Source organism: Alligator mississippiensis, chromosome 5 (genome assembly GCF_030867095.1).
Source record: "Alligator mississippiensis isolate rAllMis1 chromosome 5, rAllMis1, whole genome shotgun sequence".
Lineage (NCBI taxonomy): Eukaryota > Metazoa > Chordata > Crocodylia > Alligatoridae > Alligator > Alligator mississippiensis.
The window spans coordinates 175,565,645-175,593,595 of record NC_081828.1 but is presented as its reverse complement, the minus strand read 5'-3'; the positions used below and the strand labels follow the sequence as shown (position 1 = coordinate 175,593,595).

At 41.2% G+C, this 27,951-nt stretch overlaps 1 protein-coding gene across 3 annotated transcripts in view; it reads right to left on the bottom strand.

Annotated features, from left to right (window-relative positions):
* Positions 1–5,469: 5,469 nt before the first annotated feature.
* PEX1 (peroxisomal biogenesis factor 1) overlaps positions 5,470–27,951 on the bottom strand; it is a 48,391-nt gene continuing 25,909 nt past the window's right edge. The window contains exons 13-24 of one of the 3 annotated variants that reach the window (XM_006270143.4): positions 27,541–27,695; positions 26,465–26,654; positions 26,071–26,237; positions 24,708–24,842; positions 23,807–23,871; positions 23,404–23,546; positions 23,223–23,326; positions 20,706–20,882; positions 19,060–19,293; positions 12,348–12,545; positions 11,432–11,562; positions 5,470–9,656 (exon numbers count right to left, since the gene is read on the bottom strand). In XM_006270143.4, the coding sequence (XP_006270205.2) occupies positions 9,572–9,656; positions 11,432–11,562; positions 12,348–12,545; positions 19,060–19,293; positions 20,706–20,882; positions 23,223–23,326; positions 23,404–23,546; positions 23,807–23,871; positions 24,708–24,842; positions 26,071–26,237; positions 26,465–26,654; positions 27,541–27,695 (1,784 nt within the window). In that variant the 3' untranslated portion in view covers positions 5,470–9,571. Of the gene's footprint in view, positions 9,657–11,431; positions 11,563–12,347; positions 12,546–15,133; positions 15,212–19,059; positions 19,294–20,705; positions 20,883–23,222; positions 23,327–23,403; positions 23,547–23,806; positions 23,872–24,707; positions 24,843–26,070; positions 26,238–26,464; positions 26,655–27,540; positions 27,696–27,951 lie in introns of those variants that run through there. The other 2 variants (XM_059728998.1, XR_002093643.2) reach the window with 2 other exon arrangements.

The window sequence follows — 27,951 nt, the reverse complement described above, 5'->3', positions numbered from 1 at the left end:
CTGGAAAAAAATGTGTGTTGTGTTATGTGTGATGATGTGCCAACCTGTCTGCACCGTTTTTCAAAATCCACGAGCAGAGCACAATCTGAGTCTGGATGTGGCCCAGGTTTAGAGCTGCACCCCAGGCCTGCTCTGGACCCACTGTGCCAGGTTCGGTCCCCACCAGATCCTTTCAGGTGTGGTCCGAGTCGCAGAGCCTGAGGTCACCGCCCTCGGGGCTGTTGGATGCAGAGAACTGCAAAAAATATTTGGCCTGCTTCCCAGGGCAGCACTGAGTGCAAGTGTTTAGTTACTTAGGACCAGAGAAGGGCCATATTCTGATCCATCTGAAGCAGAGACTCATTCACACAGGGCTCCATCCCATTGCCCTGTATGCACCTAAATGGCTTGAACATAGGAAATGGCAGTGTCTGATGCTTGACACTGCACTCCAGCTGTGTCTGGACAGGCCAACTGAGCACACACACTGTGGCTGCAATCAGGCTAGGCAGCTGCCTGCCAAACCAGGAGCACCCATGCAGCCTGTAGGCTTAGTAAGTCTCAAAATTTGACTTGCAGCCAAACCATGACTCATAGGCATGAGGAAAAGGAGCAAAAGCTGCCACCTTTTACTCCAGCGGTCTAGTAGTTACGACACCTACTCAAGGGACAGGGCAAGCCTTGAACCTGCTTCCTGTCACAGACCCAGGGCCTTCTCCACCCTTCCTCTTGAAGCTGACCCACTGGGGAGCCAAAAAAGGGAGATTATGGAAGCCAGGAGCAAAAGAGTAAGCCAGTACACCTGCAGGGTTATGTTATTTTGCCATAGGAGGAACTGAAATCCCAAACAGTGTTTAAGTGCCAAAAACTACAGTTCTGTAGCTGCATATGTGCTATTTAGGCATGTAAATCAAAATAGGATTGAGACACTAATCTCTGACCTATTTTCCTCTTTTGTAAAATGGGGTCAATACGTATTTCAGAAAAAAGTATTGCAAAAATTCAGTATTTACAGCGTGTGCTGGTTTTCTGGTTTGAAGTATGTATGAAGCAAGCTATTCTGGCTGTAATGTAGGGCTGAGCCAGTATGATTTAGGTTTAGAAACTAAAATCCCCAAAATATGATGAACCACAACATGAGGCTCATTCACTTTTAATTTGATTAAATTGTATGCTGAACTCCATACCTCTAAAGCAGCTGGATTGGAATGGGAACTAAAAGGGTGGGACTTTACAGTAAAGAGATCTTATCTTTCTGTCTTGAGACATATACTGTATGTCATAAAAATATCTAGGTACAAAATCTTTGTACTGACTGTAGTTATCTGAATCTCTACTCCAGGATTAATAGTGGATACTTAGTGGTATATCTCTGTGCCTTCCTGCTATCTGGAGAAGGCTTGACAAGGAGAAAAATGTAGTGTAATGGAAATTAGGAGGGGTGTTGTACCAGGATTTAACAAGGCCTGGATGGGTCACCTCATTCCTTTAATTAAGCTGTTGGTTTTAAATTGTAATGCTAAGCAATATATTTTCCTGTTGCTAACTTTGGAATTGGATGTACTCCCTGCTGCTTCAGAGCCAGCAGAGGTGCCTGGCAGCTGTCTTTTATCTTTGCTTTTTTGCTGCTTTGCACAATAATACAGATGCTATAGGCAAGCTTGGTGTGTGGAGTGTAGACAATAATGCAGTGTAGACAGGATGGCAGTAGTATTCTGAAAGCATAAGTCAGCATGAGGGAAGAGGCATGTGTCGACACATACAGCTAGAATAATTATCCTGCAAGACCAAAGGAAGGAAAAAAGTTTCATTATACTGCTTCAAAGGCTTCCAGCTCTGTTTGTTTAAACAAAAAAGACCCATATTTGTTCTTAAGGACATATGCTTGCGTTAAAACAGGAACACCATTATTTTAATCCCTTTTTAACACCTAAAATACTGGTATTTTTTACTGCAATCAAATTTGGCTTGCAGGTATTGGAGACATTCTATTCCTGCAGTTGTCTTGGGGTTAAACTTTCCTCAGCTGCTGACAGTCAACACTGTTATGTACCAAAGAACGTCTACAGCTTTTTAATACCCAAACAAGGTCATGCTGTACCAGTTATCTAATTTTTACATAATCAGGGCAACACAGAAGCCCAGTATATCATAACTAAGTAGTACTGTGGCATTTTTAGATGGTTTAGAAGAAGCTTAGTAGTAAATGTTTGGATTTTCAATTAGGTCAGCTCCATATTTCCAGTGTGATCCCTAATGAGAAGAGGCATAGAGCCAAAGCTGTCAGAAAGCTGATTAGCTAAACTATACTTTTGTAGTAGTTACACTGTGACGCTGGAAAGATTTTGGAGACAGTTTAGATTAGAATCTCTTGCTCAGGGATGGGCAGAATATGACCCAGGGGCTAGATCCAGTCCACCAAGGCCTGTGGTGGGTCCTTTGGCCCCACCAGCAGGACAGCCCAGGCAGTGGCATGTGCGGCTAGTCCTCTGGGTGTGGAGGTGCTTCCTGGTGCACAGCACAGCCCACCCTATCCCTACGCGTGGCTCTCGGGCACTTGGGGAGCTGTAGTCCACTGGGCTGGGCAGCACAGCAGGGGTGGCCAGATTTGGCTTCTTGGCAGCCTCCATTGCAGCAGCTCTGGCTGCCACTGCCAGTGATTCTGCTGCCACCAGACTTGGCCCCACTGCCTGGACACCTGGCTCGTCCACTCTGCACCCACCGCTGGGTGTGCCAGCCAGAGTGAGTGGGCAGGGTCTCCATGGAGATTGGCCTGGGACCCCCATGGGCAGGGTGCACTCAGCCAGGCAGAGGGGATGAGGCTGTGAGAGAGTCAGGACCGGTGTCTGTGAACAGGATGAGCGTATGGGGCCGGTGTCATACGGCAGTGACAGTGCGGGGCCAAGGCCTGGGGTGGAGGCACTACCTGCTCCCTGCACATGCCTGCCATGGGTGCCAATTTTGTAGTCAGGGGCTCGCTACTGTCTGTGGAACTGGCACCTGTTGCAGGGACATGTGGGGATTGGATCGTGGTTCTGCCCCAGCCCTGGCCCCATGCTGTCACTGCCCTGCAATCCTGGTCCCAGCTCTGCCTAGCTGTTCTGCTCCTGGATACTGCTCCCTGCCCACCTGTGATCCCATCCCATCCTCCCTGCCAAGTGCACCCTGCCTGTGGGAGTCCTGGGCCAGTCTCCATGGAGACCCCACCTGCCTGCTCAATCCGGCACCCCTGGTGGTGGGTGCCAGGTGGATGGGCCCAGATAGGATAAACTGGCACCTCCTCCACTCCCCTCCTGCCCCCCAACAGCCATGATGGGGGGCTGAGGCCAGGTCAGCACACCCTCCCCCCCTGCCCTCAACAGTTCACAAAAACTCCTTAAGAGGCCCAAATAGTTGACCAACCCAACTTTAGCTTATTTCTTTTAGATTGGGGGCATCTACATGTGCGCTTTACTGTGGAGTTGACTAATTAGCTCCAGAGTAAACTGTCACCGTCAACACATGTAGTGTGATTAGGTTGCTGTAAACGAATCAACTCTGATGTAGAACAGTACTGCCCGACATAAATGCTGTCCTATGGTAGAGTTATTTAGTGAATTGCAATGCATGTGTAGACAATGACCAGGGCTGGATGGGGCACAAGAGTGCTACAGTGTGGGGCTACCTGCCAGCTAGCCCCTCACTGTAGTACCCTCGTTCCCCAGCCAGCCCCTTTGCAGCACGTCAAGCTGGGGCGGACAGTTCCGGGCTGGTAGGCTGATTCCCTGGGTCCCCTGTCAGACAGGGCTGTGCTGCCCCAGCTCAGTGTGCTGCGGTCCTGGGTGCACATATAAACACTGCACCTGGGAGCAATAAACTCTGGCACACACTGCATCGGAGTTCATTCAACCATACTAATTGCATGTGTAGATGCACCCATTGTTGCTGATTTCTAATAGGGGAATCTCTCTCACGTAGCCAGTACTATGTGCCCTTTTTTTTTTTTAAAGTAATTTTAACATGTAAAAATTGTGCCAAAGATCCACTCTAGTAGATCACAACAAAATAACTCTTCTGTTACACAGAAGTCTAAATTGCGTGACTGAGCAGGTTCCTCAAAATTTGCAATGATGGGCAAAGAGCAGGTTCTCTCTGTCCACAATACAATCCCAATGCACTTTTCTGCCCTATGTTTACTCTGTGATGATCACGAAACCTTACATGACTTGAAGTTATTCAACCTATTTCTTCTCCATATTTCTGAGGCCAGTCAAGGACACCACAGCAACGTGAGAGAGATCCAAACCCTGCTGTGGTTATCTAATAGCGGCTAATATGATACTGCAGTTGTATGGCATTTCTAAAGTGGTTTCTTCTTAAAATGTCACAAAAAATTCAAGCACTAGTTAAGGAAGGGGAAAACATATTTCATTTTAATTCCTCTCAAGTGTACATCTCTAACCTGAATGAATATTAGCAAGATTTGCACTTCAGTAGCACCCACCATTTGAGGATCTGGTAGAAATGCATCTGTGTGTATCATCATAGTAGTAGTACTATTACAAAGTTTTAGCCTTAAATATATCTTAGAAAGGTAATCATCATTGCCCTATTCTAGAAATAAGGCAAATAAAGCACAATGGGCATGGCAGTTGGAAACAAAGAATCAAGAATGTGACTTGCCAAAAGTAAGACAGGGCTTGGAACAGCTCCCAAGTCTTTGCAACCTGCTTCAGTTAATATATAACAGAATCCTTGCTGTACTGAAGTAAACTAGTTTAGAAACCTTGTGATCCTGCTCCTATCTTTATACTCCCAGATGAAAAGCAACTGCCAAACCCATTTCTATACCTGAAGGCAAAGCAACAAGGACCACTTTTGGGAGAAGGCTCCACATATAGCCAGTAGTGCGTTCAAACCGCACTAAAAGATGCCTGGGTAAGGTACTGATTCAGTGCTTTCCAACTGCAACTTCAACCTCATCTGCTGGGATTCACATGAAAAAGTTAAGTACAGCTTGTTCCAATAGCTTGACACTTATGCTACAATGGCAGTGTGAATTGAGTTCCTAGTTGTCACTTACTAGTTACTCTACTGATTTGTTCCTGTAGGGATCACACTGCAAACCCAATCTAATTTATATAGGGGTCTCCTTTTTTCCACTTTTCTAAGTTCTCAGGGTGCTTTTATTTTAAGATTGAAATAGTAACTCTCTGGAAAGCTTTGCTCCTACAGTCCTACACATGTGCAGTACTAATTTAGCAGACATTACATAAGCAGGCTGGGAAACGGATCCTTTTGTTTTTATACTTCTTGTGTAATTATAGAACCTGTAAACACTTTTTTCTATTTGTTTTTGTATACTGATATACTACCACATATTTGTTTGACAGGAATAGTTCTCTTTTAGCATTGCTAAGAACCTATGTATGATTGATACCATTTCTGATAGAAGCCTTTGGAAAATAAAATGACTATGAAATTAAAATAAAAAACACAGTAAACCATGACTAAAAGTTAGCATTTTTATGCATTTCATTCTACATCCATTATTTTTAATTAAATGGCATCAAAAACAAAAATCCACAATCATAATTATTTTGTCCTGCTGTGATACTTAAAGCAATTCAGGTTTGGGGAGAAAAAAAAAAAATCACCTTATGTCCATTTTGTATTTGGTGATAAAAATGAGGCCTAGCGTGGTATAGAACTTGGATTATTTTTGGCTGAAATGAGGCCTGAAGTATTTAAAAATTCTGTTTGTGCATTCTACAGCTTGTGAGAGAACTGCATTAGACACTCATATTTAAACAGTTATGTACAGTTCTAACATGTAACATTTATTCTGAAATAACAGCGTACTGTTCAAGTCTGACTAAGGCTTGCTTATCTACTTCTTGACTTAATTTTTAATGTTAAAAAAGATTGCCTTATCTCTTTTCCTTAGAGGAAATACTGTAAAGAAGTATACTAATACTTCTTTAATAACCAAAAGCAACTTCATAAATTCTAGGTGTGTAATCCTGGATGAAGGCTAGAGGTACTGTTTTTCTAAACAAAGAAGGTATATGGTTTCCTGCAGAATAGCCTGGTAGATCAAAATAAAATGCAAATCATATATGGTTTAAAACCCCTAACTTCATTAAAGCTAATGGGAGATGCAGACACAGCACCTGACAGAATTGGTCAATTATACATACTTAGTTGTTTCTTTCTGCAAATTCTTTCTGCATGCTTTGGGGTATACTCTGGTGACATTTTCTGCTACCCAGGTTTTTAGGATATTATTGCTGCTCCTGCTGTTAGATGTAAGTGGTGCTACTAGATCTTCTTTATTTTGCATTGTAGGCCACATCCAAAATATGAGATCTGCCAGCTATTCATCGTTATCAGGCAGCTCTACAAGCTCCTGAAGCCAGATGCATTTTGATGTACTGCTAGGTTACAAAGCAGAAACACCCAAATAGTGTTGTGTGTACATGAGAGATGGAAAGAGATCTACTTATTACTGGTTTTTTTGGGGGGGGGCGGGGGTGGGGGGGAGGTTTAATACCCATGGACCACTAGGAGAGTGTGGCCGGCAATTGAGCAAGGTCAGTGATAGCTGACAAGATACATGACAACAGAGGAATGAAATAAAAAGATCCTGTCAGGCAAGGTTGCCAATACAAGACTGCTTTTTATTTTGTTTTTTTTAATGACAACGAAACATTTACTGGCATGTTTTACTGGGCTGACTAGGTACAATTTATCCCTGTAGTCAGTGTCTACATGTGCATTTAATCACTGTATATTACCCTGGCATAAGATACTACTTATTGACATACGTTTTTATTGACATATAGTTTACATAATGTAAATGTAACTCTTCTGCCAAGTCCTGAATAGCAGTAATGAGGACTGAGTTCAAATTTAGGGACTTAACCCCAACCAAAAGAAAGTTTGGTTATCAGTAAAAAAGTTGACAATAAAAAGAAAAAAAATTAGGTTGGCAATGCTGCTTGACTGCAGCATTGCTTTTACACTGTGCTGTCCCTACCCTGGGGGTCCCTTACTCACCTTCACACCCTATCTCCCCCAACTGCACCCTGCACTGTACTGATCTCCAGTCTTACCCCTGCAGGCCCCAATTCCCATCCCAGAGTGCACCCCTACCTGATGCCTTCCCCTCCCTCCCAGCCCTGCAGCTCTGTCATGGCTGCACTACCCCCTCCCCATCCCACTCAGTGTCTCAGATTGCTGGGGCCAGGCAGCACTGCCTGTCTGTAAGGTGAATAGCAATTATAGGCAGGTAATAGGACACAGCAGCAGCAGCACATAGCTGGAGTGGGGCAGGGCTATAGAGGCTCCCATAGCTCATAAAGCCCTGACAGAACTTCCTGAAAGGTGCTGTACTCCTGCTCAGACACCAGGTAGTACTGCTCTGCTATGTTTGTTCATCAATGCTTTGCATTTGGCCTCTTTCCAAGGACCGACTTTTAGTCAAGCTCACGGTCATTATTTTTATGGATGGCTTCATTTTAAGGACTTTATGGACAGGTGCTTTTAGACTTTACTTCTTTCTTTCTCTCTTTTTTTAAAACAGATTGTCCATAAATTTACAGACAGTTGGCAAATCTGCTGTCAGCCTTTTTTACGCAGTCTGTAATAAGTACTCAGAAAAACCCCTCTGAATTTAAGGTTTAATTCTTGTCAGACTGGGTAATAGTCTTTTATACTCTCTAGGAAGATCTACACATGGTGAATAGCACAGTTCAAACTCTGGCACAGTTTGCACCAGAGTCAGCTGCTCCCAGGTGCAGCTGTCTGAGCCGGGGCACAGCAGATCCAGGTTGGCAGGGAGCTTGAGGGTCATCCCCAGGTCTCGGTGTTAGGCAGCAGAGGGGCTGGCTGGGGCACAAGGGTGCTTCAGTGAGCAGCTAGTTGGCAAGCAGCCCCTGCACTGAAGCACCCTCATGCCCCAGTCAGCCTTGGTCCCCGTTTATACAAGCATTTCAGCTCACTAAGCGACTCCACTGTAGGGTAGTACCTGCCCTGGACAATACTATTCTATGGCAGAGTTCATTAATTTACTGTGCCCTAATATGGACTCACATGTAAACAGTGACGCTTTACTGTGGAGCTAAGTAACCAACTCCACAGCAAAGCGAATGTGTAGATGCACCCTGTGTACATTAGTATCATTCACCTGAATAATGAAATCTATAGACAGGCTTAATTTAAATACCTTGAGTACCTTTCTGAATTCTACCTGCTTAAGGATTGGTGGGGAATCCCACCTACTGTTAATAATAACTTCTTTTGGCAAGTGTTTTTATGCAGAGAACTAGTCATTTTATGGCATACAGTTCTGATACTATGTTCAAGAAAGATTAATTTAGAATGAAACAGGTGCACAGAAGGACTAGTATGCTGATGAGGGGAGTGGACAGCTTATTTTATCAGATAAGACTAAAAAGCTTGGACTACTTAGTCTAGGAGAGCACTGGGTTAGAGGGAAAGTGACTGCTCCCTATAAATATGTCAAGAAGGTAAACACCAGAGAGGGAGAAAAGCTGTTTAAATAAAAGGACAATATTAGTGTAAGAGCAAGTGGGAATAAAAGATCTGTGAATAGGCAGGAAATTAGAAGATGTTTTCCAACTATCAGAGAAATGCGTTTTTGGAAAAGCCTTTCAAGAAGAGCAGTGGGGACAACCTAGCTGGTTTTAATATGAAGTTTGATAAATTTCTGACAGTAGTGTATAAGTATGTGTGGACACACACATTTGAAGCAGTTTCAAAAGGGAAGGGTTTCCAAAGGACAGTAGCTGTTACATTCTAATTGTTACGTGTGGACAAGTTGGGAGCACCACAAATGTAACATAACAGCTGCTGCCCTTCAAAAACACCCCCTTTTGAAATGGCCCCAAATTGTGTGTCCACTTTGAGTTTCCTGCAATAGTGGGGGACTAAGCTCATGATTTAAGAAGCCTCTTCTGATTTGTTCCCATGTATCCATTTTCTTAACTTAAAAAATAAATTCAGACCTTAGTTTGTTTTAAATTCTTTCCAGCTACAGTTGATCTGCAAGAAAATCTGGCACTCCTTACATACTAATACATATTCAAAATATGTCCTTAGATTTACAAGGCTGTTATACAGTTCAGTATATTTTACTGAAAAGTGTTTTCCTTAGTTATTACAATGTATTAAAATAAGATGTATAGATACCATATTTCTTGTGAAGACAGAACCTCCACCTTTCAGATTCAGGAAGTAGTTGTGAAAAAGCAAAATATTTGCTCTGAGGAAGGATACAGATATGGGGAACCAACTCCTGATATTTGCACACTGATGAACAACTTGAGGTTTGCTGGTTAGCTGGAAACAACATAGCTAATATTGTCTCAAAAAGTTTAATACTGATTTATAGGAAGACAAATAATTTTGCAAAATAAGATGTCAAATAATCTTACAGCATTTCAAGTTAATTTAAAAGATGCCTATCCTCAGTCACTGTAGTAATAAATCTATATGAATATAAATTGTAAACTGATTTAAGACTGTAAATATATGACTGACATTTATATTCTAAATTACAGTGTAGTGATCACAAATATAACAACAATCATTATGCTAGAGTCACTTTTTGTCCTGGTCTGAATGTTGCTGCACTCTGTCCTTTCCTCTTCTTGGGATTTTGAAAATTATTATAGCTAAAAACAAAGATAGATAATAGCATATTAATATAAGATGCCATCATTCTTTTCAAATGTTTCTTTAGATACATGTTAATATTAATTATTACCAAACCAGTTATTTGTGCCTACATGTTAACAAAAGACATGTATGTTTTAAAGATTAACCAATTGATTAAATCCAACCTGTGGCTGTCCCCATGGTGCTCCACATGGGGCTGATTCCCACCTGCCCCAACCCGGGACAGCCTGCCAGACCCAGCCAGCGGGGCCAACTTTCCAATGGAGCTGCTCCCTGTGTAGCTTCAGCTACCTGGGTGCTGCTCAGTTCCCTCCATCTCCAGTGGCTTCTCCTCTTCCTCCTCCTGGCCCTGCTGCACTGCTCCAGGCAAGGGGAAACTGCAGACCTGGGAGGATCCAGCTCCAGGCTGCCTTCCATCCACTTGGCTGCCCACAGGTGGCTGCTCATCACGTGGACAGCTGAGTGGGTGGAAGGTGGCTGGGAGCTGAAGCTAGAGTCCTGTGCACTGGGGCAGGAACTTCCTGGGGCTGCAGCTCCTCCCACCTGGAGTGGGGCAGCAGGGGCAGGAGGAGGAGATGCTGCTGGAGGTGGGGGGAACCGAGCAGCACCCGGGTGGCTGGAGCCACATTGGAAGTAGCCCCGCTGGGAAGCTGTGCGCACTGGCCGGGGGTGGCACCAGGACTGTCTAGTGGGTGCAGGTGAAAGTATGGTGCAGGTTGCTTCTGGCAGGAGGGCGTGGGGTTCAGCCCCATGTAGAAAACCGTGGAGACAGCCACAGGCCAGATGGTCCGTGGGAGGGAGGGAGAGTGGAATGCTCCTGCACCACCCTGCCCTGGGCGATCACTGGTGCACGTGCCCCCTCCCCCTGTCCAGCTCCTGGGACCTAGCGTGTGGGCAGCCCCCCCCCCAGTATATAAGAGTTAGACTTTATTTTGAGCTATTATGTAATTGCCTGTATATATGCTACTTGAAAAGTAAATCAGGACAAAAAATATTTTTTGAAATAAAATTAAATTATGTTATAATAGATTTTTGAGTTTTAGCATATGATTTTTTTTTTTTTTTATCTATAATGAATTAAGTGGCCCTTCAGCCCATATAACTGCCCAACACTTCATTAAAGACTCATAGGAAAGTCAAACTTTTCTGCTTCCATAACAGGAAGATACTGGTAGCCTCTCAGGGAATTAACAGAAAAAGTAAATTAAAAAGAAAAAAAGCTACAATAATCTTATCCCCAAAATAACAGTACTATCTGCAGCTATCAACAATTAACAAGAAGGCTGCATAACAAGTGAAGAAGTCTGAATTTCTCATGAAAGAATTAAAAAAGGAGTTTGATTTGCTCTGCCCTCTACAACTTATGTAAGAGACTTGAATATACAGTCGCAAAAGAATCTGACATAGATGCACACAATAACATATAAATCAGTGAAATGTATCTGGACAGATAGTCAAAGAACATTGCAACTGTATGTAGTAGCAGTAGAAATAACAATACCACATACAATCAAAATCCCTAAAAGCAACAAAAACTGAAAACAGCAATGTACATGTTCAAGCAAGACACTGATGAATTGTGCTTCCCTTGCCAAGATCTAATTTGTAAGCAATTCTGAAATAACGAAGTGATTCTGTGGAGTGCCAAGTTTTAGTCTATTCTTGATTCCAAATTTATATATTTTAAATAGAACTCCCTGATTTTAAACAACTCTTGAAATGTAAAAAAAATATGATACAAGCATGTTTAGTAAAAGAATTTACTACTTACATTTCAAGAAATTTTTTCTGATCATCTTGACTAATCGATGGTCTTGTACTTGCAAGTGCAGTCATCAGTTGGGATTGAGTAATGATTAAAGTACTCTTGTTTTGCACTGACTGACTGGGGGTAATTTCCTCCTTGAAAATAAAAATGCAGCAGTGAATGGGAAAATGCTTATTACATTTAACAAGACACAGAGCAATACAGCAAAAAGCTTGGAGCTGTTTCCAAAATACAATATCCTGATAGTAGCAAATTCAGGAGTAATGTATTAAGCTATAAGTAGGGATATATTCAATTCATAATTGTGCAATTTTCAGGGAAACTAGGAAAAAAGGCAGTTTCTGCAATCACCATGAGAACTGGAGTTCCTTGTGATTTTGTATGGAATCACCAAAAAAACCAACAACAAAAAAACCCTTACTAAAAAGAAAATGCTGGCCTGGCCTTGCAGCCTGCCAGGGTGGTGGGAGAGCAGTCAAGATGCCAGTTCCACCCTCCTTCTCTACTAATTAACCAACAGGGCTGCCTTTTGTGTGGCCCTGCCCCTCTCTGCCAATCAGTGGTAAGGGGCAGGGCCCCATGAATGGCAACACTCTCCACAAATCAACGGTGAAGGACAGGGCCATCAGGACCCCTCGACTAATCAGAGGTGGGGACCTTGCCACAAAAATGGCACCAGGCACCACATGCAGTCTGCAATTTTTTTCTTCCCCTCTGCACGCTTTAAGTAGATCCCTACCTATAAGACAAACAACATCTCTGAACATTTTATCAGACTTTGCATCTTCTGTGCTTACACATAAACTTCACTATGTTTTAGTGTAATACTGCAGAAATAATTTATAAACAAACAAACAAACAAAGAGTGAAAACTAAATGGGAAAAAGCAAGATTGAATTTTATGGAGAAACTGTCCTACTGCATTCTTGCTCTGGTAGTTGGCCTTGATAGAACTGATTTCAGTCCGGAGGTGTTCCATTTGCTCTTGATTAAGTTCCTGGTAACCTTCCTGTGAGGCTGTTCTCAGCACTGAGGGTTGTGATGATACTACATCTCTCAGACTCATGCCACTTAAATCATGGGTTGCGGAATTTGGTCCAGACAAACACAGGGAGCTCTATAGTGACAGGAGGAAAAAAAGATTAATTTATTCAAAATTGCTACTTCAGGAGTTAAGATGACTGTTATGTTGGAGTGTTGTAGCCATGATGTTTCAGAAGTCAAGCTTCTTTCTCAACTACACTAGGGGTCCAATTAAAAGGTATCATAAAAAAATCCTGCCCTCTTTTCATGTAAGCACACTTTTCATCTACTTCAGTTTCCTCTTATCACCAAAAAAAGTTAATTCTTTCTAAAGTATGTAATGTATGTCATGTATAGTGACTTGACAGAGAAGAAAGCTTTAGGCTAATGAAACAAGACATGTAGGAGACAGAAATGCTTAAAAAAACCCCTAGATTTTTCCAAAAGTGAAATATGGTTACCTTCCTTTTTATGAACCTTCCTATCTTTGAAGAGTTTATTCTTTATTCCATATTTGTAATATTTATGCATTTATATCTAAGGTCTATATGCATTTACTATATTTACTGAATCTGAGATGACTCTGAATTTAAGATGAACCTCCCCCAAGAATTATACACTAGAAATAGAAAAATTATACTTTTAAAATAATTTTCCATGTCTAAAATCTGATCTTTGGAGGGTCATCTTACATTCGTCCTGTCCCCCATTTCCCCAATATAGCAAGGCAAGCAGCCATGGGAGGCCAGGTGGTCATGGGGTAGGCACCAGGGGAGTCAAGTGGTTTAGCCCACTGACGCCCCATTTGTCTCCCTGGATGCCTGCTTGCTCCTCAGAGCCTATCCCACCCCACCAATGCCCACATCCCCAGGTACTTGTCCTACAACTCCTGCCTGTCCCCTGGGCTGGGGCCAGAGGCAGCATGTGCTGTGTGATCTCTGCCCCCAGCTGGAGTTGGGTATGCAATGACAAGGTAAACAGGGAAAAGAGGGAGGGGGAGGGAGGTGAGAGGACAGAGCAAAAGCTTTGTGGGTATTTCAACCTTGGAGTTGTGGTTGGAACTGCAGCTGTTCTCCCTCTCCCCCACACCTGTACTTGAATCTAAAATGAGGGGCTGTCCCCCCCATGATGGCAGGGAGGGCTCACCTTAGATTCAAGTAAATATGGTATACCTAAGTTATGCATTCCAGAACAAATGGCTACCACATAGGAAAGATACAAATGTTATCAAACTAAAATAAAATAAAATTAATGTTCTAAATATACATATAAACTTACTCAATCAAAATACTTCAGTTATTACAAAATGAAAGACAGAAAACTCTAAATTAACATTAACAACCACATGAAACTTCAAGCATATAGATTCTACAATGTTAACTCTCATTCCATATCAATACCATCTTTCAACTAATCATCTATAGCATTTATTCATGCTAAAACCATGCTAGCAACTATCACGCTTCCTTGCGATTGCTGATAACATGTTTTTAACCATGTAACCAACAGGAACAACCACACATACAATTCTGACAAAAATCAAAAGATCACACCACATACATGTACAGGGAACATAGAGAGAAAAGTAAAATAAATAAAAGACAGAACAATCAGAACATTTAAAAGAAAAATTTGTTTTGGGGAAAATATCTGAATTGCCACATCTTAAACTTCTTTCAAGACCTGGAATAGACTCATTTAACTGGAACAGGCCTTGTATAGGTCATATAAGTCTATTCGGTCAGTGTCATATGATGTTATTATCCCTAAACCACCCTTAAGAGACAGCTGTCAAGTCCAACTGAGTACCTCAAGTGATGACATTTCCACAGCTGCCTCCAGCAGCTTGCTCTACGTTCTGGCTCATCCTCTATTTGTGAAGTCTTATTTACTATTTGACGTTAATTTTCCCTAAGGCAACTTTACATTGCTCCTTGCATTTTTACTACAGATAGTGTAATACTTGCTCAACTGAATTTAAAAAGGCATTGTAAACTGAACAAAATTATTTTTAAGCAGATTTATATTTGAATATGTATATTCACTGTGGATAAAACAATGAGAAAAAAAATCTGAATAGTATTGGACAAGCTTATCATAAGACTATTAAAACTTCTATTCACAGAATTAAAATGATATCCCAAATGACCTTGAATGGAAGCAAAGACTGCCAAATAACCATGTGTTTTCTAAGAACATAGTTAAATATGAGTTAGTAAGTAGTTACTATTTAAATCTTAATGTCACCAAAATGACGTAATAGTATTTTCCATATTGGTAGTGGTATTTTTACCCCTAAATAGTTTGGGATTCTTCCTGACAACGAGCAGCCATATCTCAACAAGCAAATATCATTTCAAACACAAACTTGCCTCTAAAGTAATTAATATTTACTGTACATATTACTCCCTCTAATAGAAATTTCAGAAGTTTCCCACTACTTAGTGCTGATTTGAAGATGAAACTTTATCAAGTTTTACAATCAGTTTTCCCCCCACTTCCCTGTAGTTTGTATCTAAATCACTCCTTCTATCTGATATCCTGTTCTCTGCATGTCCTTTCACAGCATCTGATAAAGTGACCTGTGGCTCACAAAAACGTATGCATCTCTGATTCAGTTAGTCTATAACGTGCAACTCTACCCTGCCTTCTGTCTGACTCCAGAATAACATGACTACCTACCTCAATCTGTTTTTCCTATAAATTCACACATCGTTGTCTTATTTTGGTCACTGTGCTTAGCTTTAGGATGTGGCATCACTATTTAAAAGAAAAATAAATTTGCTTTTTAATCTGTTTACTGCATTGTATCACATCGCTCAGCCCACTTCCTTGTTCTTTATAATTTCTATTCTTTAGATTTTCACTCTGAATTGAACCTGTGCATGTATGACACATGGGTTATAATAATGTGATCAAGCCACTGGCTATATGATCAACATGACCAAGATCAAACCCTGAATGATAAACACTGACATTTTCTTGTGGTAAATCCTGTGTGTAGTACAAATGAAGGTATAAAGCAAAACAAGTTCCACAAGTGGCTTCTTTGACTGGGGGATACCAAAACAAGAGGAGTTCTACTTCTTAAGACTGACTTCAGTTAAGGAACACAATCACTGGTAATAACCCACCCAGCCATAAATATGCACTGACAGAACTGTCTTCTGGAAACAAAAGTACTACAAACGATCAGGACAGCAGATTTATGCTAGTGCCAGGCAGTCTTATGTTGGTATTAACAAGGAGCAGACACACTTTATATGTCCCTAAGCAGGTATAAAATACTAGAATCTGGGATAGAGTTATACAAGGAAAAATTAGGATTGTGTCTTGTGACCACTGTCCTAGGGTAGCTGTTTGCTAGGTGCAAAGAGTCAATACCAGGTTGCCAGCCACCTTGTGGTAAGGTGCTATAATAACAACTACTGCAACAGCTAACCTAGAACGGTGGTTTATAACTTTTTTTCATTTGTGGACCCCTAAGCAATTTTGAATGGAGGTGCAAACCCCTTTGAATTGTAAGTGTGGGTATTCAGATACTTTTGATTGATCATGTTCATCTTTTGCAGACCCCTTAGACCAGTGGTTCTCAACCTTTTTTGTACCAGGATCTATTTGTAAACATTGATGGCCAGTCCCGACCCAGTAAACAGTTTAAGTAACTAGCCTCCTGCCAGCTTGCAAGTGGAAACCTGTTGTTTCCCACATTTTTCTCCTTTAAAAGGAGAAAATCCTTGATTTTCCAAGTTTTTCCATGATTGTTTATGACCCTTTCATATATTCTTGTGATTCGCTTTTGGGTTGTGACCCATGGGTTGAGAAACACTACCTTAGACATAGTCTGTGGAACCCCAGGGGTCCATGGACCACAGATTAACAACCACTGCGCTAGGAGATTTAGGCCAGGTTCAGATGTTCAGTTTCTACTGGGAGAATTGCTGCTCTCCCAGTGGAAAATAAAAATGTGGAAACATTCAAGCTTTTTCTCCCAGAGCAAAAACGGCCACCCCAGGAGCAAAACAAATCAGGAACAACCCGAATTAAATTGCTCCGAGGAGAGATTATCTTGGGAGACTGAATGTCTACATATTTTCTTGTGGCCTAACTCCTCCTGGGGACCAGGAAGAGTGGAGCTGGACTGGGGTCATCTCAGTCTGGAGAAGGCAAAGGGAACAGCTGCTCCCCACATTCTGTAGGTGAGAAGGAGCAGCCCCAGCTCTTCCTTGCCTGCTTCTCACACTGGAGTTCCCAGCATAAGAAGAAGGCAGAGGCGCTGCTGTGCTGCTCCCTCTGTTTCCCCTGGTACCCCCTCCCCCAGCTGAGCCATGGGAGCGGTGATTAAAAAGCCAGAGGGGCTGGTGTGTGGACGCTTTCCTTCCACCCATTTTCCACCCCGCAGGCTTCCCCTGGCTGTCCAGATGACCCAGAGCAGAGCAGGGTGAGACAAACTGTTTTGCTGTAGTGGCAATGCTTGGGAGCCTTACCACCACAGTGAAATGCCCCTGCCACAGTCATGAACCCTGTTATGTTTTGGGGTTTGTGGCATGTTATCATTTTCTTGTGTTTTATTGTACTGATATGGCATGTGTGGTCTGATTTGAAAACCCGTGTTATTCTATATCCATTTATGCTGCTGTTATCACTCTATGCAATACGTTATACCGCTTGCATATATCTTTATAGTTTTGGATATGGTTTAGCTAGGGAACTTAGGGAGAGGGTAAAACTGTTAATTATCCCTTGCCATTGTGTTCTAGGTCCAGAAGAACTGCTACTCACAATAGAAGATACAAGGGGCCACTGGTAGGGGCACTCCTGTGCACTGTCTGGCAAAGATGGGGCAATCAACTCTATGATAGCAAAGGCATCTAGGAGTAATGGCCTTTCTGCCTGAGGGGCTCTAGGTGTCTCACAGTAGCCAGAAACTTCAAAAGGGTTCTGGTGATTTATGGGTTATTAAAATAATGCTGATGAAAGGGGTTGCCAAGTTTTTGGGCAGAGTAAAATGGCTTCATGTGCCACGCTGGCACACATGCCCGTTGCTGACCCCTGCCTTAGAGGTTTTTTAGGGTCTGGTCACATTGGAATATTTGTCTCAGGCTTTGGGGTTCAGCTGGCCCCAGTTACAAGGACTGGCAGAATCAGCAGGAAGGCCAATTTCTAGAACTCTGGCAAGAACACTCATCGGAAGCTAGGGGTAGCCAGGTGAGAGGGTAAGAGTCTGTACTTATTTTATTTTCCAACTCCAAACCTGGAGACCAGATTCTGCAGGTCTGTTTTGTTTGCATAATTCCTTCATCCTATGTAGTAATGAACTACCCCCTGTGTGAATATGGTGTCCAACAAATACTACAACCCTTAGTAGAAAGCTGCAATCTTTACAAATGCCCAGACAGGGTATATGGAATCCACACATCGTGCAATAATATGACAGTGGCTCATAGACTAGGAAGCTGATATCTGATGCCACATGAAAGAAGAATCCTTTTGCTGCTTGACTCCATACTGACTGCCAGTGAAAAGAGTGATTTCTTGGAAAGTAATATTCCAGGCTGATTCTCTCTATGTAGGGGAGGACCTGGGACTTCTTCCATAACCCTAATGTGAGGTCCACTCAAGGCTGATAGAGATATCACACCTCGGCTGCAAAATCTGGCATATAACGCCAGAGGAACTGGGGCTTGCTGACATAAGGAGCTATCTTGGGACAACCTCAGTCTGTTACTTGGAGCAAGTGGCAGTACAGAAGGGAGAAACTTGTGCCTTCACTAGTGCCCCACAGTCAAGTTTGTGACAGATGCCTTGTACTGCTCTGGATCACCCCAAAGCAGCATGGGACAAGGTGGGCTGCTGTGCCCCTGCAGCAAGGCTCCCAGAGGTCGAGTGCTCCTCTGGTTCAACCCAGAGGAGTACAAGGAGAGAAGCTATTCTCCTGCAAGAGAGAACCAGGAGGATTGCCATCATGGAAAAACGACTCCTGACCATCAGCTGACTGGTGGGATGCGGAGGCATTCTCCCAGGGCAGGGAACCTTCCTGGGGCTATTTGTGGAAAGGAAGAGGACAGAATGTTAATTAGTGGGCTCCCCTAAGGGCAGGCATGGGTGGCCCAGGGAGCAGCCCACTAGCGCGCCCTAGCTGGAGAGCTTATCTGTGAAGCTCTCCAGCCATGAGGCTGGAGGAATGTTTGGACAAGTCCAACTCCGGAGTTATTTTTCTAATGGAAGACATTTTTTCTGGTTGAAACAAATGTTTGTACACAGCCTTAGTCTTCTGTCTGTTTTGGACACCAATGCAACTATGCAATATTGATGTCAATTACAACAGTGTTAATGTGCCACGTGTCCAGACATGAAGATCTACTTCTGCTATTTCCAGTTTGGGAAGCAGCAAATGAAACAGGCATAACATGTCTCACTGGCATGCTTCCTGAAGCTGTAATTGACTGGTACAGACATACCCTAAGACTTCTCTCCCTCAGCCTATGGAAAAGTCAATATTAGATTCTGCAGGGCTTTTTTAAAAATTCACTCCATATATTTTTTTATTTCACTCCAGGAAAAAGAAATATTTAGAATGTCAATTATGAAAAAAAACAACAAATTACCAGTTCTGAAGGAGTTCCATTTCCCAGCTCTGATTCATAGGAACTACCAAAATAAAGACGATACATGTTGGATCTTCCTGAATCTTCAGGAAGCAACTCAGACATCTCCAAGGAAATTAGAGAATGTTCTAGCCCTCCTTCTCCCTCCCCTGTTGAATCTTCTGAACCACTGCTGTGGTTTAAGAAAACCATAGAAGAGAGACTGAAGTCACTGTCAGAACTGGAACCAAAATCCTGGGACAAAACAAGAAACATAATTAGAGGCTTTAATTCATAACTACCAGTAATGTGAAGTTTAATTTAAAAATTGGCATTCAACAACAAATTTAATTGGGGCAGTCTGCTCAGTTACTAATTTTATCCATATGTCTTCCATTACAAGTACATTTCTAAATGTTTTAGAGAGAAAATTCTACAAATTTGGACTGAACTTTCTTCTTTTGTGGTAGAACAACAATAACTTTTTTATTTGCTTGTGTTATATCCTAAAAATGGTAAGAGATGTTAAAAAAAACAATGTGGATTGTACATCTGTATCCTTTCTGGCTGGTGAAGGACAGCTGAAAAGTTCTTGGACCATCATTAGTAGGAAATCTCAAATTTTCTAGCAAGGAGAAAATCCTGCTGCTAACTTAGAAGGGGGCTTTGGGTATGCCATTTCTTTGAGATAACCTCACTTGGTTTGGACAGTTTGGAAATTTACTTCTTGATTAAGGCTAAACAGAAGGTTGTATTAAGTTTACGCTGATGGTATCCTTCACCCGTGAGTTCATTTTGATGGTTTCTTTCACCCCGGTGGTTAGAGCTAGATACGGCACAGAAACTACATTTTAATTTTGTCCATAACCTCCTCTTAATGATGGATAATTATTAAGTGTCTGGACTGATATCATTAGCCATGTATTAACAAAGGCATTTTGAGTCCTAATAAAGGCTCAGGGCAGCTTACAATACAGAACAGAACAACATATAAAATAGAAGAATGAACAAGAGAAAAAAAAAACAACTTAAAAGGCAACTTTTATCAACATAAAACAAAAATCCCCTCAGTGATATCCTAAGCCTTGTTTTGTTTGCTAAGTGCCTGCCTAAATAGGAGGATCTTGCACTGCTTCTGAAAGAAGTTCAGGCTCTGGCAGGCCTCAATAAGGAGGGAGTTCTAGAGCTGATGAGTGACTGCTGATAATGACTTCCCATGTGTTTTCACTAAGTGCACTTGGCATACTGATGGTACTTGCAGGAGGTACTCTTAGCTGACCTTAGGGACTATGCGATAGAGCATAAGACAGAAGGCAGTCCTTAGGCAAGAAGGGCCCATGCAAATAGCAAATGTGTTTGCCCAGAATAAATCAATTTTACATTAAATACATCCCAAGTTTTCAAAGTGGCAAAATATATTTAAAAAAAATAATAATTTTGTCAGAGAGAGATAGTACTACAATTATTACTATGTAACAAATAGAATAAGATTTAACTTCTGACAGAATCTAGAAATTACAATAATTACAAAAAAAAGAAAGTAATTTTATTAAATATTATTTCACAAGAAATAGGGGAAACCTATTTTTGACAAAGTTGCCTTCTTCAAAAGAGATGAGTAACAAAACAGTGGTCAAAGGAAATGCTCTATATTTCAGTGTACTTACTTGTGGTAAGCATGAACCCAAACTAGAATGTACTGCCTCTAATTGAGCATTGTACAATAAAGCTTCCAAGTCTGCTCCTGTGAAATACTCCGTTTTTGATGCCAAATATTGTAAGTCCACATCATTTGCCAAAGGCAGAGAATGACTAAGGGCCTTTAAGATTTCATAACGAGAAGTCTATAGAAGAAAAGTACTGTAAATAAAAGTCATCTGTTTCTTTTTCTTCCTTTTAATTGCTCTGCAGTATGTTGGCACTATGCTTTATGAGCAACTTTCTAATGGGTCAAAATTAATCTGCAGAAATGTATTTTGAAAGACAATACTAGTGTAATTAAAACAGCACGTACAGGGACGTGTCGTAGTAAACAATCTATTCTAAATTACAACCATATGATTATTATCTTTTCTTGAACTGTTTATGGAAAAAAATATCTAATGAACCATAATTCTCTAGTTATATTGTCAGTAGCTAAGATTTTTAAATGTACCATGAATTATGAACTTTCAGATAAGTATTGTAAATATAACTGGATTTGCATTTTTACTTGTGGTTCCCTTTCTAAACACAGGGACAGAAGTTGTACATAAATCAGTTTAAGTGATCAAAAACCAGCTTAAACCTGTAACAGAACAGAAGTTCAGTGCACTTAAATGACTTCCAAAATGGCCAAACCTGGGTTAAGATGAACCTGGTTGGATGCATTATCAGGTTTAGGTCAAGCCAGTATGGAACTTTTGTTTCAGATCCCCTCCTGGTTCAAGTTAACCCACAATCCCCCAGCATCCCAGGATGCTTTGCAGTTGGGGGCTGTCCTGTCTGCTCCAGGGGAGCAGGGTCTACCCCATGCCTCTGCTCCCAGCTGGAACATTATCACTTGTCCAGCTGGCAGAGGAGGCGGCAAGGGGGAAGCCCCTCCACCTGGCACTGGACCCCCAGCTAGGGTCTTCCCAGCACAGAGGGGAGAAGCCTACAGCAGGCCTTTCCTCCCTCCCCTGCCCCCTCCTCAGCCTCCAGGAGAGGGGGGTGGGAAGAAAGCCTACAGTAGGGCTTTCTTCCTTCCCCTTGCCTGCCAGGAGCCAGTTGATTCCCTCAGCCACACCCCTCCTCAGCCAGCCAGGCATGGCTGGAGGAATTGCTCAGCTCCATGCAGTTTCGAGAAACCCGCAAAGATTGAATCAATTCAGCCCAAGGCTTTTTGACTGTCTGTACTTAGCCTAGAACAGAAGTGTCCAAAAAAAGGGAAGATGAGTCTTTTGGTCTGAAGAGTTAATTTCCTGTACTATAGGAATAAAAATGACATATTTGATTAGGTGTTGTTTGCATCCTATTATGTGTGGTTATCTTTCTTGTGTACATGATAATGAAATGGGGTGTCATTTGTGAAGATAGCCACATAAATTGAAAATTAACAGCAATAATTTTCAAATCACAGATAATCAGAGAGACAATCTTTGCAGTCTCTGCAGGACACAGGCAAAAGCTAAGTCAATGACTATCCTTCCATTTACTGTATAAAGTGTTGGACCAAGCCCTTTGGGGGTTCATAATGCTCTATGGAAATATCACTTTTTGGGGACAAATAACGAAGAGCCCAATCAACTGGACTCCATACCCATCTAGTCTAGAATACAGAAAGGAAACGGAGAGTGGGAATGGAAGTGGCTCATGATTCCTGGGTCACTAATTTGCATAGGGAAACAGAATGTTTTGCTACACCAGCTTAATTAGTCGTTTTGGCCCTTCTTGTAGGTGAAAAGAAAAGCCTGAATCTCCTGACTTCCAGTAGCAACATATTCCCTGTAGACAAACCCTCTTTTATGAGGAGTTTGTCCACAGGACTCAGATTTGGTCCCAAGTTTGTGGAAAACAACAGGCAACTATATGAAGATATAACAATTTTAACATCACTGTTCAAAATCCAACATGACACTTGTAACACTGCATTATAACATCTTAAAGGTGACATTCCCTTTATAAACACAAGTCTAAAAACAGTGGATGTAGACTGCAGGGAGCACATGGGGGGGCAGAGGTGATGGGAGAAGGGGGCGGGGGTTGGTCAGCATTAAAGCTGAAGCAGATGCCTGCATGCCCTGCCTATACCCCACCCCCAGCCTTAACTACAATCCATGGCACTGGGCCCTTTTCTCAACCATGCAGAATGAGAAAAAAAAAAATCTTTTCTTGTATTTGAGTAAATACAGTAATTCTCCACTGCTTTCAACACTGTGCCTTTGGTTAAATCCATGGAAAGGGAGCAAAGAACTATCTTGATTTCGTCAGGTTTAGCATCCACTTTAAACTTGCTGGACTAGAATAATACGAGTCATCTTTATACCACTGCAATGACACAGAAGTCAATGGAGTGGCATTGTATAAAATTGGAGTTATGCAGTAGTGGATCAAGTTCGTTTTTCAGGTGTCAGTGACAACACAAAGTATAATGCAGCGGAGAATCCTGTCCACTACTCAGATTTTTTTCCTTTCACATATGGTACAGTATTTTCCTTTTTTACCTGATCAGGAGGTGGACAGTATATGCATTTATCCAGTCTACCTGGTCTTAACAGAGCAGGGTCAATCAAATCAGGGCGACTAGTAGCAGCCAACACATAAACCCCTTAGAAAAATCAGGAGAACTTCATTAGTATCTGCTGAATTCTTGCCTGACAAAGTTACATACAGCTGAATTATTACCTTGTAAGCCTTCCACTCCATCTAGCTGAGTCAACAGCTGGTTAACCACCCGGTCTGTTACTCCAGTATTATCATGACCTCGGCGAGGAGCAATAGAATCAAACTCATCAAAGAAAACAATGCAAGGCTTAGCTGCCTGTGCCCTGGAATAAAATATAAGCCAATGCCAATACATCTATTAACTTTTGGTTAAACAAAACAAACCTGCTTAAAAATGTAAAATACATTTGCTGTTTTGTCTAAAAGTCTGCTGCATGATTCAGCAGGTCTGGCTATTTTAGGTCTATGATTAAGGTCACTAAGCCAGGTCTATCATGCTACTGACAAGAAAATTCAAATAATTTCTTTTTATCATCAAATGGCAGAATCTATTTATAAACTCACAAATCTTAATAGGACCAACCTGATAAAGAGCTCTCGAACTGCTTGTTCACTTGCTCCAATATATTTGCTAAGTAGCTCTGGTCCCTGTAAAAACAAAAAGAGAAGGAGACTTGTGATTTTCTTTTAATTAAACTGACCTTAATTTTTTAACCTTAATCTGTTAACAAGGTGAGATACTCTAGGACCAGAGAAACCATTATTTATGCTAGCAAAAGATAATTTCAAATAATAGGAAAGCAGTGATTGGCAAATTAAACAAAATGCCCCTTAAACTTTGCCAAGTGATTTTAATTCCATTGTTTTACAGATTTCCCATTACAAGGGGAAATATGCTACAGTGTCACAAGACTATGGATTCCCCTGTACTTTCAAGATGCATTTAAATTATTTTATCACTGCAGCCAAAGTTAGGATAATTATATAACAGATGTGAAACTAAGAAAGTGGGACAAAGTTTCCTAAAAATATTTTACAATTAACAGCACACAACCCCTGCCCCTCTTGTGATAACTACATAGCCACACCATGAAATCAGGCAGGAATGATTAGATATTCAAATTTCCAAGCTCTACACTTATCTCCCAGTTCAGAAAATTTTTGAGCAATGACCTTTCTTTGCCAAACACGTTAATCCTTACTTAGCAGATAACTACTAATAATTTTGTTAAAATTCCTTAAGGACTGGGAATGAAAAATATGTAACACTTTCTTTCTGGACACTAAGTGACCATATGATCTTATTTTGGAGTTTCTTACTCTGGTATTTTGTTTTTGTATACACATTTTACGCATATTTTACATTCCTGTCCCTGTGTAGTTCCATCTCCCCACTCCCCCCTCCCCTCCCCCTGAGACAGCATAATTTTTTGGGGAATTTCATTTTACCCCAAAGATCTAATAAACCATCAATATTTTGTTACCTTGATGCTGATAAAATTCATTCTACTCTCTCGGGCAACTATGTGAGCCAAGAGGGTTTTTCCTGTTCCAGGAGCTCCATATAACAAAACTCCTGTCCTCTGTCGTATGGGCAGTTTTGCAAAGAGTTCTGGATACTGAAAAAAAATAATCAGGGTAGGATCCATTCTTTAAGATGTAATTATTGATAACATGTTGTAATAACTGAGCTCTGACTAGTGCTAGTTTCTATGGATATTCTTGCAGAATTACTTATTTCATCCATATTATCATCAAAAAGAGCTTGACTGATGTACTTATTGGCTACATTATACCTATAAAACATTATACCTTTATTGCAGTAACCTAACACTTTCCTTTGCAAAATACTTGACCATTTACTGGAAGAGTTTCAGGGTAAGTAGATCAAACTGACTCTGGTTCTTTTGGGCTGGTGAGAATAGCATAAAGGGGGACTCGAGTAGCATAAACTAATACCAGCCAAGGGGACAGAGCCAGCCTTAGGGGTGGACAGTGTGGGCAACTGCCCAAGGCATTGTGGTCAAGGGGCACCAAACACACACACACACACACACACACACACACACACACCCCTACTCACAGCAGTGCTCTCTTCTGCCCCATCCCAGCCGATCCCTGTCCCAGGCAGGAGAAGCAGTGCACAGACCAGCTTGCCTGGCATATCTCCAGCTACTGCTCAGGAGGAGCCAGGGTGGGCATGTTTGGGTGGGTGGTCCCTCTGCCTTCCTCCTGCACAGTAGCAGCAGTGCCCATCTACCTAGTGCACGATACTGCTCTGGCTCCCTGCTGGACTGCATTCCTTCCTGCCTGCCTCTACCTCTGCCTGCAGCAGCCCTGGCTGACTGGGGGGGGGGGGGGGGGAGAATGAGGACATTAAAATACAAGTTTGTGCAGGCCAGAGTACCATTTTCCCTAATGTTGGCTCTGCAAGGGGAGACTTCCAGGCTAAGGCACTGCAGAAGACGGTTGTAAATGTTACATTCTGAAGACTTGCACATAAGCCCTGGAGTAAAAGGGATGTCTGGAGGCAAAAGCAGTATGCCAGTGGTGAGGTCATTATACTGTGGAAATGTCAGGGAAGTTCTACAGTACTTGCAGTAAGGCACCAGCTGCTATACTTCAGACGGGCCACTGAGGATTTTTTTTTTTTTTTTTTGCATCAGGTCTGTTCTGAGGGCAGAAGACTTAAAACCACATTAGCTTTCTCCATGTTAGGACTCCAAGTACTATACTGATCCCCAAAGGATCCATTCTTTCCTTAAAGAAGAGCTGTTAATCAGAGTTCCAGAAACATGATATGCACAATACTGCAGCAACTGTTCCTTGTTTAAAAGAAAAGGATACCTTTGCTGGTAACTGGATAGTATCCATGAGAATTTGCCGGACATCCTTTAAGCCACCAATCCTGTCCCAACCTATGTCTTTAGGTTTGTGTAAGTTAACATTTCTCAGAGATGATGGTGTAAAACCTTTTAAAGCTTTTTGAAAGTGTGAAGTTGACAGATTCAGTTCTGCTTAAAAAACAAACAAACAAACCCCAGAAATAAAAACTGCAGTGAGAAAATAGAACAACTTGTAGTTCCTATGAAAAACAACTACACTTTTTAATGGAACAATTAAATACATATTAAATGTAAAGATAAAGACAGTTTACCTTTCTCCTTTTGTATTATTACAAATGTTTTATCTGGTGGAATTAAAATTATGTAAGTAGAGATTTTGTGACTATATCCCATACCTTCTTTTTTGCATGCTCTCCTGTTAGAAACACATGCATGTATGGCACGATCCACAAGCAATGTAAAATCTCTAGCTACAAATCCTTCTGTTTCCTTTGCAATATGCTGCAGATCAAGATCACAGAACTTGTTTATAGTGGAGCTCAGTTTATTTTCTATTATGGAACACAATATTTCACATCTCTGCTCCTGAAAAATGAAAATGTACAGCTAATTTATGTGCAGTTCTACACTTACATGGATTTATCACTCAAGGAGGGCACAAATGTCTGATATGTGGAACAGTCACCATAATGTTATTCAACATAGGGCTTTTAGTCCACTAGGCACAAGTCTAATATAACAAACTGAACATGTTTATTTTTAAGAAAGTGCTAATAATCGCACTGAACCCTTAAAAGCATCTCATAGCACTCTGGTCAAGAATGGCTATCTAACATTATGTTGTCATAACAACTGTTGAACATTATATTGTCATGCAGCATGATGTTTCCAATGAAGTCCTATCTTCTGCTGTAAATCAGAGATTTGAAATGCAAGACTTGGGCAATACAGGAAGATGTTATACTGGATATTAAATATGCTGTCCAGAGAGCGATTTTAAATTACTGGTTTATGACAGGACAACAAAGAGAACAACTTGGATTCAGTTCCAAAATGTAAGGGAACTGTGATAAGCTATGTGTAAACCATTATTTTTCCTGCAGAGAACACTGCATTCAATATATTTTTGCTATTTCTTTTTTACCATTACATTACAGCCTATTTAAAAAATTAAAAAAATAATGTTCTTTACAAACATTTTATAACAAAAAAGAAATTTCAGAGATGCACATTATAGTGAAATATCTATTAATTTGGATGGTTGGAAGCCAGTCACAAATAGGTATTCCTTTTGCTGTCTTTTCAAAGCACCTCAAGACAACATACAGAAGAGTTGCAAGGTATTTAATATCATAAAAGATCAAATAGCAAACTGTCAGCCACAAACTATCCTTTTTTTTTTTTTTTTAATCTCTGGGGCAGCAAGTCAAAACCAACATTTTAATCAAAGTTATTCATTGACTGCACTTACCTGATTTGGAGGCTGGATATGTTTAAAGCACTGAAACACACGAATTCCTTGAGCAGAAACAAGAGAAGGATGCAGGGAATGTTCTGACTGGCTTGTGACAATTAATGCAATCAAACTGCCCATTGAAATGACTTCTTTTATCACATCTTTCAAAACTGGGTAGAGAAGATAGTTTCATGAATTCAAAATATTCTATATTCCATATATTGATACTGTGCATTTTATAGTGGAAAGGATTGTTAAAACAAATGAAATAATAATTAATACTATAATACCTTTCTGTAATGTATTATAGTACTTTCTAAATCATTGGACCATGGTAGTCCAAGGAATATGCAAGAAACAAGAGGGCATGTCTACAAGTGCACTTTAATATTCGTTAGCTTATTTTAATATGCGTTAAAGCATCAC